The sequence below is a fragment of the Rattus norvegicus genome, chromosome 2, assembly GCF_036323735.1.
Source record: "Rattus norvegicus strain BN/NHsdMcwi chromosome 2, GRCr8, whole genome shotgun sequence".
NCBI classification, from domain to species: domain Eukaryota; kingdom Metazoa; phylum Chordata; class Mammalia; order Rodentia; family Muridae; genus Rattus; species Rattus norvegicus.
In genome coordinates, this window is record NC_086020.1 from 133535179 (window position 1) to 133548825 (window position 13647).

The following is a 13647-nucleotide window of genomic DNA, read 5'->3' on the forward strand; positions in this document are numbered from 1 at the left end:
CTTCTGTAGTTGGTCAACTAACTGCTGTATATAGTTTGGTATTCTGTGCCAGAAACGAGAAGAAAATTTCACATTGTTTGAGAGTTCTCCATTCCATATTTTCTCACCATAAAGGTAATTTCAATAACAAATGTGGTGTTCATTTTGGAAGTGGTCTGTCTTGATTTGTTCAGACTATGTGAAGTAATTCAATTCACCAGTGTCTTGAGAAGCTATTTATGTTAGGAATGTTCTCTACCAATTCCTAATGAAAGACAGTTATCATGAGACGTGAAGAAGGTATCTGTAAACCTTCAAAACTATCTGTCCAGTTTAAGAGTGAGAATTATTTTATGCTCAATCCAGTTGTTAACACACCATGATTGTAAAGAATTATTTTTGTAACCTCAACCCACAATAGAATAATTCTGGTTTTCTGAAAATTGATTTCAACAAAATTTAACAAAATTCCGAATAGACAGGAACGACACTCCATAAATCATTTGCTTTCAATTTTGTTTAACGAGGAAGTGAATTTTTCCTAATTTTTTACCATATCTTTACATAATTTTCAATAAATATAAAGACTCCCATTGGCTGTCATCTCTATTTGACTTTAATTCTCAGGGATCTTAAAGGTGTTTAAATAAAAGTAATGGTGTCTCTCGTCATTTCTTGAAAGAGGTAACACCGATTTAATCAAAATTTCATTATCTTAAGTAAATGTATATTTTAAATATTCAAAATATGTTGGAGGACAAAGTAGAGAAACAGTCAAATGTGTAGTCACTGTATTAATAGAGGGAAGGCTTTTATTATAGATGAAAGAGTTCATTTATGTAGAGCTCATGGCAGAGAGAAAAACAACTTTATGTAACCGAGTCTGTCCAGTAGAAAAGGGAGGACAACATGAGAAAAATTAAAAGTAGTTGGGACAGAATAAAGTTCACTTACATAAAGAATAATATTCTAGAACGTTTAGAGAGTTTCCATCCTGTAGAACGAGACAGGAAAGTTAGGAAGGGAATGGATATCTAGATGGGAGATTGAGTCTGGCATCTGGATATCTAAAATTAAGACATAACTAGTTAAATAATTAATTAAAACTAATTTTCTTCACATCTATTCATGGAAGCTTATAGATGGTTATTTATGGCATTTGAATACATAAATTTCTTTATGATATTCTCTTATTTACAGTACATCAATATATCAGTCATTTGAAATCAGAATTATGCAACAGCAAATTTTTACAGAGAACTTTAATTTGATAGAATATTACTCTTAGTAAGTACTGAATTATTACATATAGTTTGCAGAATGAATAATTAAACTATTGTCAAAATTCTATCTTTTTAAAGATATAGACATTCTAATTTCATATGACCTTTCTAGAATGGTGACATTTCCCTGTTACACTTCATGAATAATTCTGAGATTTATAGAGTATCTCTCAGGTTGTTTCAATTACAATTCTTTGTCTCTAGGATATATTCTATAAAATTTACTATATATTAATAATTGTGTATCTTCCTCTGCATCCTTCAAAGCTGTCCAGCTTCACAGAAGTGTGTGAAGGTTTCTGATTCTCTGTCAGTAAATTTAGCACATTACAACTTAAAGTTCCTTGTGATTTTGTGTCTATTCAGCACTAAGTTTCACAGCATTAATGAAGTATCCATGCTACCTCTTTCATAAGGAACCTTATGTTGAAAAAAATAAGAATTGACAATCTTCTAGGATTCATATGCATCTCACAATATTACTCTTATCATACACATGTCTATCTACCTATCCATCCATGTATTTGTCTTCTATCTCATCTACAACATACAGCTATGTCTACATCTATATGTATACCTATAGTTGTGACAGTGTTATTCATTACAAACACTCGTGGTTCCACTTGTGTATTCCATGTTTTAAAGCTACAGGGAGAGAAATAGAATGCACATGTCACTCTGCCAGCTGGCATGAGCCTTAGAATATTGACATCACAATGGTTCTTCAGCCTGACAACTACAGAATCCTCAGACTTCAGTTGCTTTCTAGACACTGCAGTAACCAGTTTGGTGTTTAGCGGCAGGAAGGCGAACGGAAATTTCACATTGTTCGATAAATTCTTCATAGCAGGCTCGTCTAAAAAGGTATGTATTTATATAATTTGATTCTCATGATAGACTTATGGTATCAGGAAGTGTTCTGTCTTGATCCTTCCAGATCATGTGAAATAACTCTCCACTCAGAGTTGTTTCTTGAAAAGGTAATCATTGTAGAAATATTCAGTACCGATCTTCAACAGAATCAAAGTTATCACATGGAGAGGGGTATATTTGAGCTACAGAGGAGATTAATTTCTGTAAATTTTTAAAAACTGCGTGAGTTAGAAATGAGGATTATTTTATGCTCATTCCATATGTATTACCCACCATGACAGGAGATAATGTTTTTTTTTTCTTTCTTTCTTTTTTTTTTTTTTTTAAGAAACGGTTAATCTAACACACAATCTAAGAATTCTCTGGTTTTCAAGAAATTGTTACTTTTTCCAACACACTTTCTGTTCATTGGAATCTAATTCTCATTATTTAACACTGACTCAGATACAAATGCACAGCTTTCATGACATGGTCATTTACTTTCCATACTGTTCATCACGAAACTGTGGTAATACTATGTTTAAAGATATCTTTCCATTATTGCTTGATGTGTGTGATGGTAACCATGGCTGTTCTCTCTTTGAGGCTTTGATTCATGTGAGTCTTAAGTCCTTTCTAAATGAAAGCTAGGACATTTCTATACAAATTCTTTGAAAGATGTAATAGATTTTTGGGATGAATTACAGGCACTTGAGTAACTATATATTTTAAATATCCAAACTGAATGAGCAGGGAAAGTAAAGGAAGCACAAAAACAGAAGCCACTCCATTATTAGAGTAACAATTTTATTATGGATAAGAAAGAAAAAATGTTCAGAGGCATCTGGAATATTTCAGGATATAGAGAAAAGAAACAGGTTTGATAAGACCAAGTCTGGGAAAAGAGAAGGAATACTATCAGAGGACAAAAATGGAGATATCTTTGTCAGGAAAATGGACTCACAGTGAGGTGGGGGAGTTCTAGCACATATTAGGAGTTAATATGATGAGGAAGCAGATGGGATGTTGGAAAAGATCAGAAACCTAGATGGGGATTTGAAATTTATAATTAGTATGTTTACCTACTTCCGGTATAAAGAAGTTCAGAATGGGAATTGATATCCTATAAGAACAAGTCAATGGAGAGTCATTTGTCCCTTTTGCACAAGGGAAGTATGTACCTTTGTTAGAAAAGACCAATTTCACAAATTTTTGATGAATGCTTGTTTTCTTTTTCATTTTTGTTATTGTTGTTGTTTGTTTGTTTGTTTGTTTGTTTGTTTCCATCAGGAATCTTTCTTTACTGTACCTTGAGCTGGACCAAGCATGGCATTTCTGAGTCACTCCCAGAGGTCTAACTAAATCAACAAGATAACCTGATTATTTTCTTCACATCTACTGTGTTAGCTTACAAAGGTTTAGTTATGGCATTTTCTCAGAGTAACTTAACTGATATCTGTCATAACATATATCTACATTAAGATTCAAAACAGTTTCAAATTATTGGTTATAAATTAGCAGTGTAATAACTTAGTTGAATTTTTAACACCATTCACCCTTTGAAATATAGTATGAATATCGGTCTTAGAACTTATCCACTGAATATTTTTCTGCTAGGTGGAGTCCTGTATGAAGAGAATTCTTTTTTTTTCAACATGGAAATGATTGAGGAGGAAGATGTGGGAGAAGAAAATCAAGCCATGGTTTGCCAAGGTGCCGTGGTTTTCCGAAGAGGATGGAAAAGAAATAAACGATATCTCACACTGCTCAGTGATGTTTTGGTTGTCTCCAGTAAACTGTAAGTATATGCATCATGACTTCCTTACTATAAGAGGCCACACATTGGAAAGGATTTAATGAACAAAACTATTTAAACTATCTTTTATTTTTGAGATTATACTTGCTTCACTACTCTCCTTTGTTTTCCTTTTCCATGTCCTTTCATATATCCCTCCTTGTTCTCTTTTAAATTCATGGCTTTGTGTTTTTTATAACTTGTTCTTACACATTATTTTATATGGAAGCTAACTTAAGATACACATATATAATAGATATGCATGTATACATATATATGTATAGTTTCTAAGTATTTAAATATAACTTGCACAGTCAGTATAATACTGGGTGTATTTGTGATTTCAGGAATGTATATTTGGCATTAGATAAGCAACTGTGTGAAATTCCTGGGGTGGGGAGTTCTCTTACTCTCAAATTTCCAAACTGGCATTTCCTTCTTTGAGTAGAGTTGATGCTGAGTAGACTAAATCTACATATTTCCAATTTGTTTTGACCCATTCTTTGGGCATATTTAAAAAAATGAATTAAGGTTCTATTCTGTTCTTAGAATCTGACAAAATGCTAGCAACAAGCCACCAAGGAGACAGTTATGCTAGCATGTGTCCACATTTCTAGCATTGTTAAAACTAACTTATGAGTATTACAACTCATGAGAGATGTGTGAACTATACAGGGACACATTTCTCTAAATAAAATATTAAATCCATGATAAGCAGGAGCCTTGTTGCTTGGTGTCTATAGATAGATTATAGAAGCAAGATGGTTGGTCATAAGGGGCTACCCACGAAAGTCTCCTGACCTCATAGCTTCCACATTAGCAAGAAGAGAGAGGAAGCAATTCCTATCCCTGCACTAATCAAGGAAACTGCTGGCACTAAGTCTTGCTTGGTGACTCTGCAGACACTAGAGTAAACTGATGTGATTGAATGAAGCTGTGTACCTGGTTATATTGCAATTTATGGCCATAGAGGTGTTTTCTGGGACCACATCAGATATAATCTCCACTGGTCATGATCATAGCCTTCTTATTATTCTAGAAGGTGTGATGTTGGTGCTGACATCATCAAGTAGATATTTTAAGTGCTGTTCTAATAAGTACATAAAAGTTTCAGACAGACATCAATAAAATAGTCCATTCCATTTTGGGGGCAGGCGGTTAAATTTTGTGATCATCAGTGAATTATTTTCCCAAAAAAATCCATTTCACAGAATGTGAGAAAAATAATATATTCAGTTGAGAGTTCTTCTGTACATTATAAATACACCAACTGGGTATATTTTTCTTTCAACCCTGATCAGTCATGTAAGCTCCTTCACAGAAAATGGTAGTTAGTGTCTAAAGGAAGCAGGCTTCAAGTAAGAGAATGGACTGGCTGACTATCAATCTGTCCATTTTTCTTGTTTTTCTACTCTGTTCCCTTTCTTTCCACACTGGGAAATCTTCACATTTTATATTAAAAGATATTAATCACCTTATCTAAAATGTAAACCAAAACAAACTGATCATTTGCCATATAATTGTAGTTGGTAGAAGGAAATGAACTTCACTTTGTGTTGTGAGAATAAAAGAAACAGAAATGGTTGGTTTCTTAAAGGCAGTTGATATGGTCCCTTTTGTCATGTTGCAATATTAATTAAAATTATTTTTAGAATCACATTCATATTATAGAAAGAAGATTATCAAGCTTATAAGAAAAGATTTTCTATTTCCTTTTTCAAGGAAGATTATCTTTTATCAGACCTTGGAATGAGAGATATTAGGTTCAAGCAATTCTTGGGAATTTTGTTTTTTATGTATGTACATATATATACATTCAGATGTTTTCAATGGTGAATGTAAATGTAAATATAATTGTCTCTTATTATTAAGACATGTGTATTTATATCTTGAAGTAAATCTTACATGATGGTTTATAATTTGAATATAGCATGTTACATTAGATTATATGAGGAATATTTCTCTGTAGTGCAATTAGTCTTCACATGTTTCCAATATTAAAGGATTATATACAGGATTTTTTTTGGATCATGGCTTATTCTTGTGATATTCTGTCCCCTGAATTAGAAAGGGAGTCATTTTTATCTTCAGTTATGTAGCCACATATTAGCTCACGAATATTCGAAGGTAAGTGTAATACCTGGGTATACACAGCCAATATACTAGGTTATACTAGTTCCGTCATTAGAAAAATAAAAAAACAACCCATGAATGTGGGGAGGAGATCTGTCAGAGGGTAAAATGGAAAGGAGAAAGTTACAAAAAATCATTAAACAAATTGTATTTGTATGTAGAATTCTAGGAGAGCAAATTACTCATAAAAAGAATGAAAAAGAAGAAAATTTATACTTCAAAGATTTTTGTTTCTTAAAAATACTTCTAATAATATCACATGCTTGATAGGAAGACATAATTCTAAATATTTGGCTAAATTATTGTAAAAATTATCATCTTTTTGGTTATTTGTCTGATATGTACTTTGTAGGTTTCCTAAAGGAGCTACTGGAATGAGGTAATTGATTTATTTAGTTCAGGGAGATGGACAACAGAAAATGGATTTTTTAAGTCAAACGATATTTTTGTTTTTATTCTAGAAAGATTGTTACATGTAATTAATTAAAATAAAAATGTTGAAATAATTTCCTTTGTGTATTATGAGAAAAAACAAAGCAAAATGTTTATTACTTAACTAAATCCAGGTAAGAAATAATTGAAATAGGTCACTTTCTAAAAATGAAGCTCTGCTTGAATATAGAAATGAATGTGTGCTCCTTTGCTCTGGGGCAGGAAGAACTGGGTCTTACCATAATTCCAACTACCATGCAAATTAAACTAACAGAGATATTTGATTCTCTCTCTAGAAACAAGAAGAAGTTTAAGGTAAAACATATCATTCCATTGACTTACCTGTGGCTTGGTGATGAAACAGACATATTCAGGACAGACAACAGCCCTGCTTCCAAGACCATTTACCTATATTGGCCAATGGGAAATGCTGTTGGCACCTTTCGGTAAGACATAGATTTCTGACCTGTGATCACAAGAGGATAGTTTCAGAAATTGTGGGTTAAACTGACTGTGCATAATTCACTTCCCAGTGATTGAGTATACTCATTCTAAAATTCTCCAATTAAAAAACAATAATCAGGCTATGGCTATTGGTGACCTTTGAAGAATATGTTTCTGGTAACTTCTTTCACCAAAGACTTTAATCATCCCAAAATGTTTGCAAAACTAGAATCAATTGTATTCTGTCTGTATATAGGAAGACAACTCAGTTTTCCCTTCTATGATGACCCTAGATTTTCTATACTCTTCACCATATACATTTCTACATGTAGGTAGGTTCTTTATGTTTTGAATTCTTATGTTCATCAAGACTACACCAGATCTGTGGGGCAGGACAGAAGTGCATTGTCTTCTAATAAGAATGTTGAGCTGACAAGGTGTTACTATATCCTAGACATTCTTCTCCCCAAAATGATCAGGAAATTTTCAAATTTGCACTCTTCTTTCCTCAGAAGATGTGCTCTGGGCATATTGATATTACCTTGAGTGCGGTTGTGGGAATCAAAGGATTGTGTAGCATATACTTTCTGCTCTAGACAAGCATACACCAAAATTCAAATTTATTTTTTACATGGAAAGTTCATGCTTACCTCACATTTGAGCTCTTTTCATTCTTCTGTCCAAACACTTAGTGGCATCACACAGTTGACTCAAATAACATAAACACAAGTTTTCTGAGAATTCTAAGCTCTGTGAATTTGCTCTTTACATGGAAAAGCATTTGTCATAGACGCTGACAAAAGAGAAGACCACATTTTGTTGTCCTCTGAATATTTTCTACTCCTCTGGTAAAATCTCTAAAGATGGTTATTTAATGCTTAGTGTTTCTCCCTTATTGAATATGAGAATTATTATATTTAGAAATGGTAAAGTGTCATATGACATCATTTCCAGTCCAAAAAGTTAGGCCCTTAAGAAGTGGAGTCATGTGTAGACTACCAAATACAACTATACCATAATTAATGGCCACAAGCTAAAGATATTTTTGCATAATAACCTTAAAAATCTTACCATTTATCACAACTCTTTTTTTTCAATTTTACAGTTCCATGGAAGAGACCATTTGGTGGAACTTCTTTCTACAAAGGTATTTTACTTACGTTCATATTTTAATTCTTGGTGATGTAGGAATGGCAGTATGTGTTTAGTTTCTGTATGTTTATTTGATAGTCTGTCTCAAAATCAGCTGTTAATTAGGTGGTGAATGGATAATGCTTTATATTCTCCTGTCCATTGCTTAGTTTATTAATTTTGAGGAAGTTCTGCATGTAATATTTCCTCTTTGTATTGGAGTAAACACTACTCTCAAGTCTTAACTTTAAATTTCACTAAGTAGATGTCACTCTAGCATGGACATTCAAACCATCTGCTGCTTCCTCCTTTGAGGTCAAGCAGATTTCTGCAATTCTGTTTGTTTCAGACATATCATTTTCAGGACTGGATATACTACTTAGGTCAATGTGCTATTACCTGACTTTGTCTTTGTTTCTGAAACATTTTTGAGTGTTCACCAATCGAATAATAAACATTGATGAACTTATTTTCTTGTATCGAAGGCTAAAATGATTCTGAAAAAAACATTAAGGGATTAGCTTGAAAAAAGATACTAATTCATTTTGCTGTATTGTATGCTTTGTTTCATTTGACAGATCCATACGAGATGCGAAGAAGCAGAACAAAATAGATTTATCCCTGCAGATATCCACTGAAGACATTGCAGGCTGTGACACTGTATGTGAATAAAAACGAAAACTACTATTCCAAGTTCATGACTAGGAGAAAGACAGTTTGTAAAGTAATGGAAGATGGAGACTTAAGAAGAGCATAGATGGGGAGAGAGGAAGAGGAGGAGAGAGGGAGAGAGAGAGGGAGGGCCTGAGTGAGGGAAAGAGGGAGAGAATTTAAGCAGTATTATGTGGATATTCTGTCTGTATTCCAGGCAGACATAGGACATTCATATGTAATATGGGGAAAACAACATGAAACAAGACTGATTCATGTACTAGAGTCCCGAAAAGAGGAAATAATTTTTGTTAAATCACTGAAAATTGACTCAGATAGTTCCAACAGCATATAATTCCAAATGAAGTATTATTACTACAATTAAACTGCCCTGTCCTGCAGACTTATTGCTTATATGTAGACTTGTGTGTTGTTTCCATTATTCCTTATTAATTTTAAAATATTTATGACTAGTAAACCATTCTTGTTATATGAGATTATCATAAAGATTTACAGTTTCTCTCCATACCTAACTGTTCGGTGATATTTTAGCTCTTTATCTCCATCCTGTGCTCTTTCTCTATGGCCCTTTCTGTGCAGCCTCACAGCTGCACTTGAACACCAGCTACAAAATCATGGCATTTTATCCTCATATTCATTTGAATAATTAGTCATAAGGGTTTGTTGCACGTAACTACTGTTCAAAAATCAACCTTATAAATTTAACAGTGGTGTGTGTGTGTGTGTGCGTGTGTGTGTGTGTGCGTGTGTGTGTGTGTGTGTGTGTGTGTTCATCTTTGTGTACAGTGTTTAGGATAAAACTCACAACTTCACACATACTATACAGTATTTCTATGATTGAGTTAAACTTAACTATCTATTGAATAATTGTCTATTTTTTAATGCTTATATTATTGTCTTCTTTCCAGTATTGGGTTTAAATATGATCAAAAATTTAACTATTTTGTAGCATGTAGAGCATTGAAGATATTTCCTACTGTAAAGCAGAATAGACTGTGGCTCAGGGATCAGCATCTCTGTCTTTCATAATTGCTAATGGGTATGAAATAGACCTAGAGTCAGTGTTTTAACATGTCACTGTGGATACTGTGAAAATAATGAAGACATTTTAGATCACCAAGCAATTTCATCTTCTTACCAAGTCTATGTTATACAAAACAGTAATTAAATATAGTATAAAATAAATTTCGAGTCAGTGTCATAAATCAGGTAACAATCACTAACTTGGCTGACCATTTGTGCCCTCAGGACAGAGAAGAGCAGAAGACCACAGCGTCCCATAGGGAAATGTCCTCTTGCCTCTGTTGTTTAACTTCAGTTGTGGCAAACGCTCAGCATTGTACATGAACAATATTTCTAATGACTTTCAACAATATTGTGACTTAGATCCAAATGCTTTAAAATGAACATTTTTACTAATTTTCTCCCATGACTCTAGTGCTTTAATATTTTATCCTCCCATTATTACTGAATACCTTTTGTGTGGTTCAGAAGATTGGAATACATAATTTTTAGTTTTCATTCATGTTATGATAATTTTTATTTCCTTTTTGTCCTTTAAGAGATATTATCAGATCATCAAAACATTCTTCTACCTTTCTTAAATATCCTCTAATATTTTCTTTCTCCATGTTCTCTAGTGAGTATTCACAAATAATGGATCTTTATATATATATGTATATATTATAAGTATTAATATATATGCCAATTTATTATTGGTTTTCTTTGATTTTCTATTTATAGTTCAGCCTTTTCCTTTTATAGTTTGAAAATTCTTTGAATCATCAAGGAATTTCATTACTCTTAAGATAAACCTGTAAAGGTTTTCTACAGATAACTTAGGAAAATGTTTTCACAATTTTTATGTTAGAATTTTTCCACCTAATTTTTTTCTTACTCTTAAGGTTGAATGTAGCTCCCCATATTGCTTATATTTTAAAGCACATTGGTGCAGATGATTTTAGAATTATCTTTATTTGGTAATTTCATGAAAGTATAGAAATGCCAAATCACATGCACAGTTCCAAGATATTGTCAAACCTTTCCCTAAATTAATGTTCTTCCCTTCTCTTGACTTCACTAATTACCAATGTATAAAATATTGACTTTTGGTCTTAGTATTGTATAGAAAAGAACTGTATGGTCATCATGAGTCAATACTCATGCCAGAACTGGGGGACAGCATTTTAATACATGCCTACATGACTTTAAGTAATGTTTTGCAATTCATACATTGTTAATAATAGTATCACCAAACTGCTTCAAATCTAGTCTAAAAATATGGAATATCAATATTTACAGTTATTATTACTATCTAGATATAAATTAAATATATTTATATTAACTATATTTTAATTTATCTTTGAACAATTAAAACATTTTATTCCTCATGGAAGGAACATGTGAGCTATTATAAGGTTGATATACTCTCTTAAACCTGCAAAACTTCTGTAAGGCAAAGGTGCTGTTGTTAGGACTAAACAGCAAACAACAGATTGGGAAAAGATCTTTACCAATCCAACAACTGATAGAGGGCTTATATCCAAAATATACAAAGAACTTAAGAAGTTAGACCTCAGGGAGACATATAACCCTATAAAAATGGGGTTCAAATCAAAGAAAAACACACATGGTATGCACTGCTTGATAAGTGGCTATTAGCCAAAATGCTTGAATTACCCTAGATGCACAGAACACATGAAACTCAAGGAGGATGACCAAAATGCAAATGCTTCACTCTTTAAATGGGCAACAAGAATACCCTTGGCAGGGAATAGGGAGGCAAAGTTTGGAACAGAGGCAAAGGACCACCCATTCAGAGCCTGCCCCACATGTGGCCCATACATATACAGCCACCAAACTAGATAAGATGGATGAAGCAAAGAAGTGCAGGCTGACAGGAACCGGATGTAGATCTCTCCTGAGAGACACATTCAGAATACAGCAAATACATAGGCGAATGCCAGCAGCAAACCACTGAACTGAGAATGGGACCCCCACCCCCCCGTTGAAGGAATCTTAGAAAGGACTGAAAGAGCTTGAAGGGGCCAAAGACCCCGAATGAACAACAATGCCAACTAACCAGAGCTTCCAGAGACTAAGCCACTACCCAAAGACTATACATGGACTGACCCTGAGCTCCAACCTCATACTTTGCAATGAATAGACTAGTAAGAGCGCCAGTAGAAGGGGAAGCCCTTGGTCCTGCCAAGACTGAACCCAGAGTGAATGTGATTGTTGGGGGGAAGGGAGGAAGGCAGTAATGAAGGAAGGATGGGGAGGGGAACACTCATAGAGAAAGGAAGGGGGAGGGCTTAGGGGGATGTTGGCCCGGAAATAGGGAAAGGGAATAACAATCGAAATGTAAATAAGAAATACCCAATTTAATGAAGATGAAAAAAAGAATTCCTTACATTTCTGTTGTTCATCTTGAATCAAGAAATATTTAAACATATATAATAAAACTACCCGTTATATTTTCATTTTTTTTTTTTTGGAGCTGGGGACCAAACTCAGGACCTTGCACTTGCTAGGCAAGCACTCTCTCACTGAGCCAAATCCCCAACCCCATATTTTCGTTTTCATGCTTTAAAACCTTACTTGTAAAAATATTACATTTAAAATCTCTTTGTCTTGAAATCTGATTTATAAACAAAATCACCATTAGGAAGAGATGTACACATCTTTGCAATCATTAATTAGACATTAATATGTTTCTAATGGTCTGAAAACAAAATATTTTACAACAAAGTGAAATAAAGTCCTATATGAATAGTTACTCTATTACTTTTGTGGAATTCTTTATAATAAAAGTTTGTTATCTTAAAACTATTCAGATATTTTCAGATATTCAACAAAATATCAGAAGCTTTACTTTAAATGTGAAAGCTCTCACTGTGTGTGTGTGTGTGTGTGTGTGTATGTGTGTGTGTGTCTGTCTGCATGTGTGTATGTTTTTCTTTGTTCCTGTGTGTATGTGGTATTTGAATGGTTGTACATATTTCAATACGCCATGTTGATGTAAGAAGGAAACTTACAGGTGTTTCCTTCCTTTTATTACATATGATTTCTGAGGGCTGATCTATATTTCATCCACAGATGATTAATTTTCCATTCTGAACAAAACCTTCAATTGGTTCCTTTCTTGTTACATTACAACAACAATATCAGAGTTGTTTTTTCATTTTCTAAGATGCTTTTGCATAATGGTTAGCCTCTGCATAGCAAGATGCAAAATCAATTAGTGTAAGTTGTCCTTTTTATAAAATTCTACTAAAGTGACATATAACATTAGGGTCTTGGATGAATCTTCAGAACCACTCAAACACACACACACACACACACACACACACACACACACACACACACACTCATAATTTTCAAAGTAATAGGTTATGCCTAGCAGTTGATTATCAAAAAATAAAAATTAAAAAAGCAATGAATAAAACCAGTGAAAGAGATGGCTTCTTTCAAGGGTGTTGTTATGGATAGGGAGAGAGCACTTGTGCTGTGTTTCTTATTGTAGGGACTATTTCCTAGAAACTTAAAATCCTTATCAAAGGCATATGATACTATAGAAACTAACTTCATAAAAATATACTTATCTACTCACTGTCTGTTTATGTAGTAGATTTCTAGTATATAAGTGGTTTATTCTCTGATTACTATGCTTTGATTTCATGCTATTTTCTTCTTGCTGTCTTCTTAGGGCTTTGGAGCAGATTCTAAATATGAGAGGCAGTAGAGAGCTAATAGTACGAATATCTTGTTTTTCCTGGGAGTGTTAAGATAGGGAGTCTTGTTTGTAAATATTCATTTTGGATTCCTAGATCTATCACCATTAAAGATTTCAACACTCTATATCTATATACCATTTTAATATTTACAAACCCTGATATGATAAGAGTGCTCAGTAATTATAATTAT

The 13647-nt window shown here is 33.4% G+C and overlaps 1 protein-coding gene across 4 annotated transcripts in view; it reads left to right on the forward strand.

The window, feature by feature from the left end:
* The window catches only part of Tgap1l12 (GTPase activating protein testicular GAP1 like 12), a 697215-nt gene that overhangs the window by 650589 nt on the left and 32979 nt on the right, over positions 1–13647 (forward strand). For all 4 annotated transcript variants that reach the window (XR_005500942.2, XM_063282873.1, XM_039103653.2 and 1 more), the window contains exons 35-39: positions 1908–2126; positions 3732–3912; positions 6771–6920; positions 8024–8065; positions 8628–8709. Coding sequence is in view for 3 of the 4 variants with exons in the window: in XM_063282873.1 (XP_063138943.1) it covers positions 3770–3912; positions 6771–6920; positions 8024–8065; positions 8628–8709 (417 nt within the window). In the remaining variant the exon portion in view is untranslated. The remainder of the gene's footprint in view (positions 1–1907; positions 2127–3731; positions 3913–6770; positions 6921–8023; positions 8066–8627; positions 8710–13647) is intronic.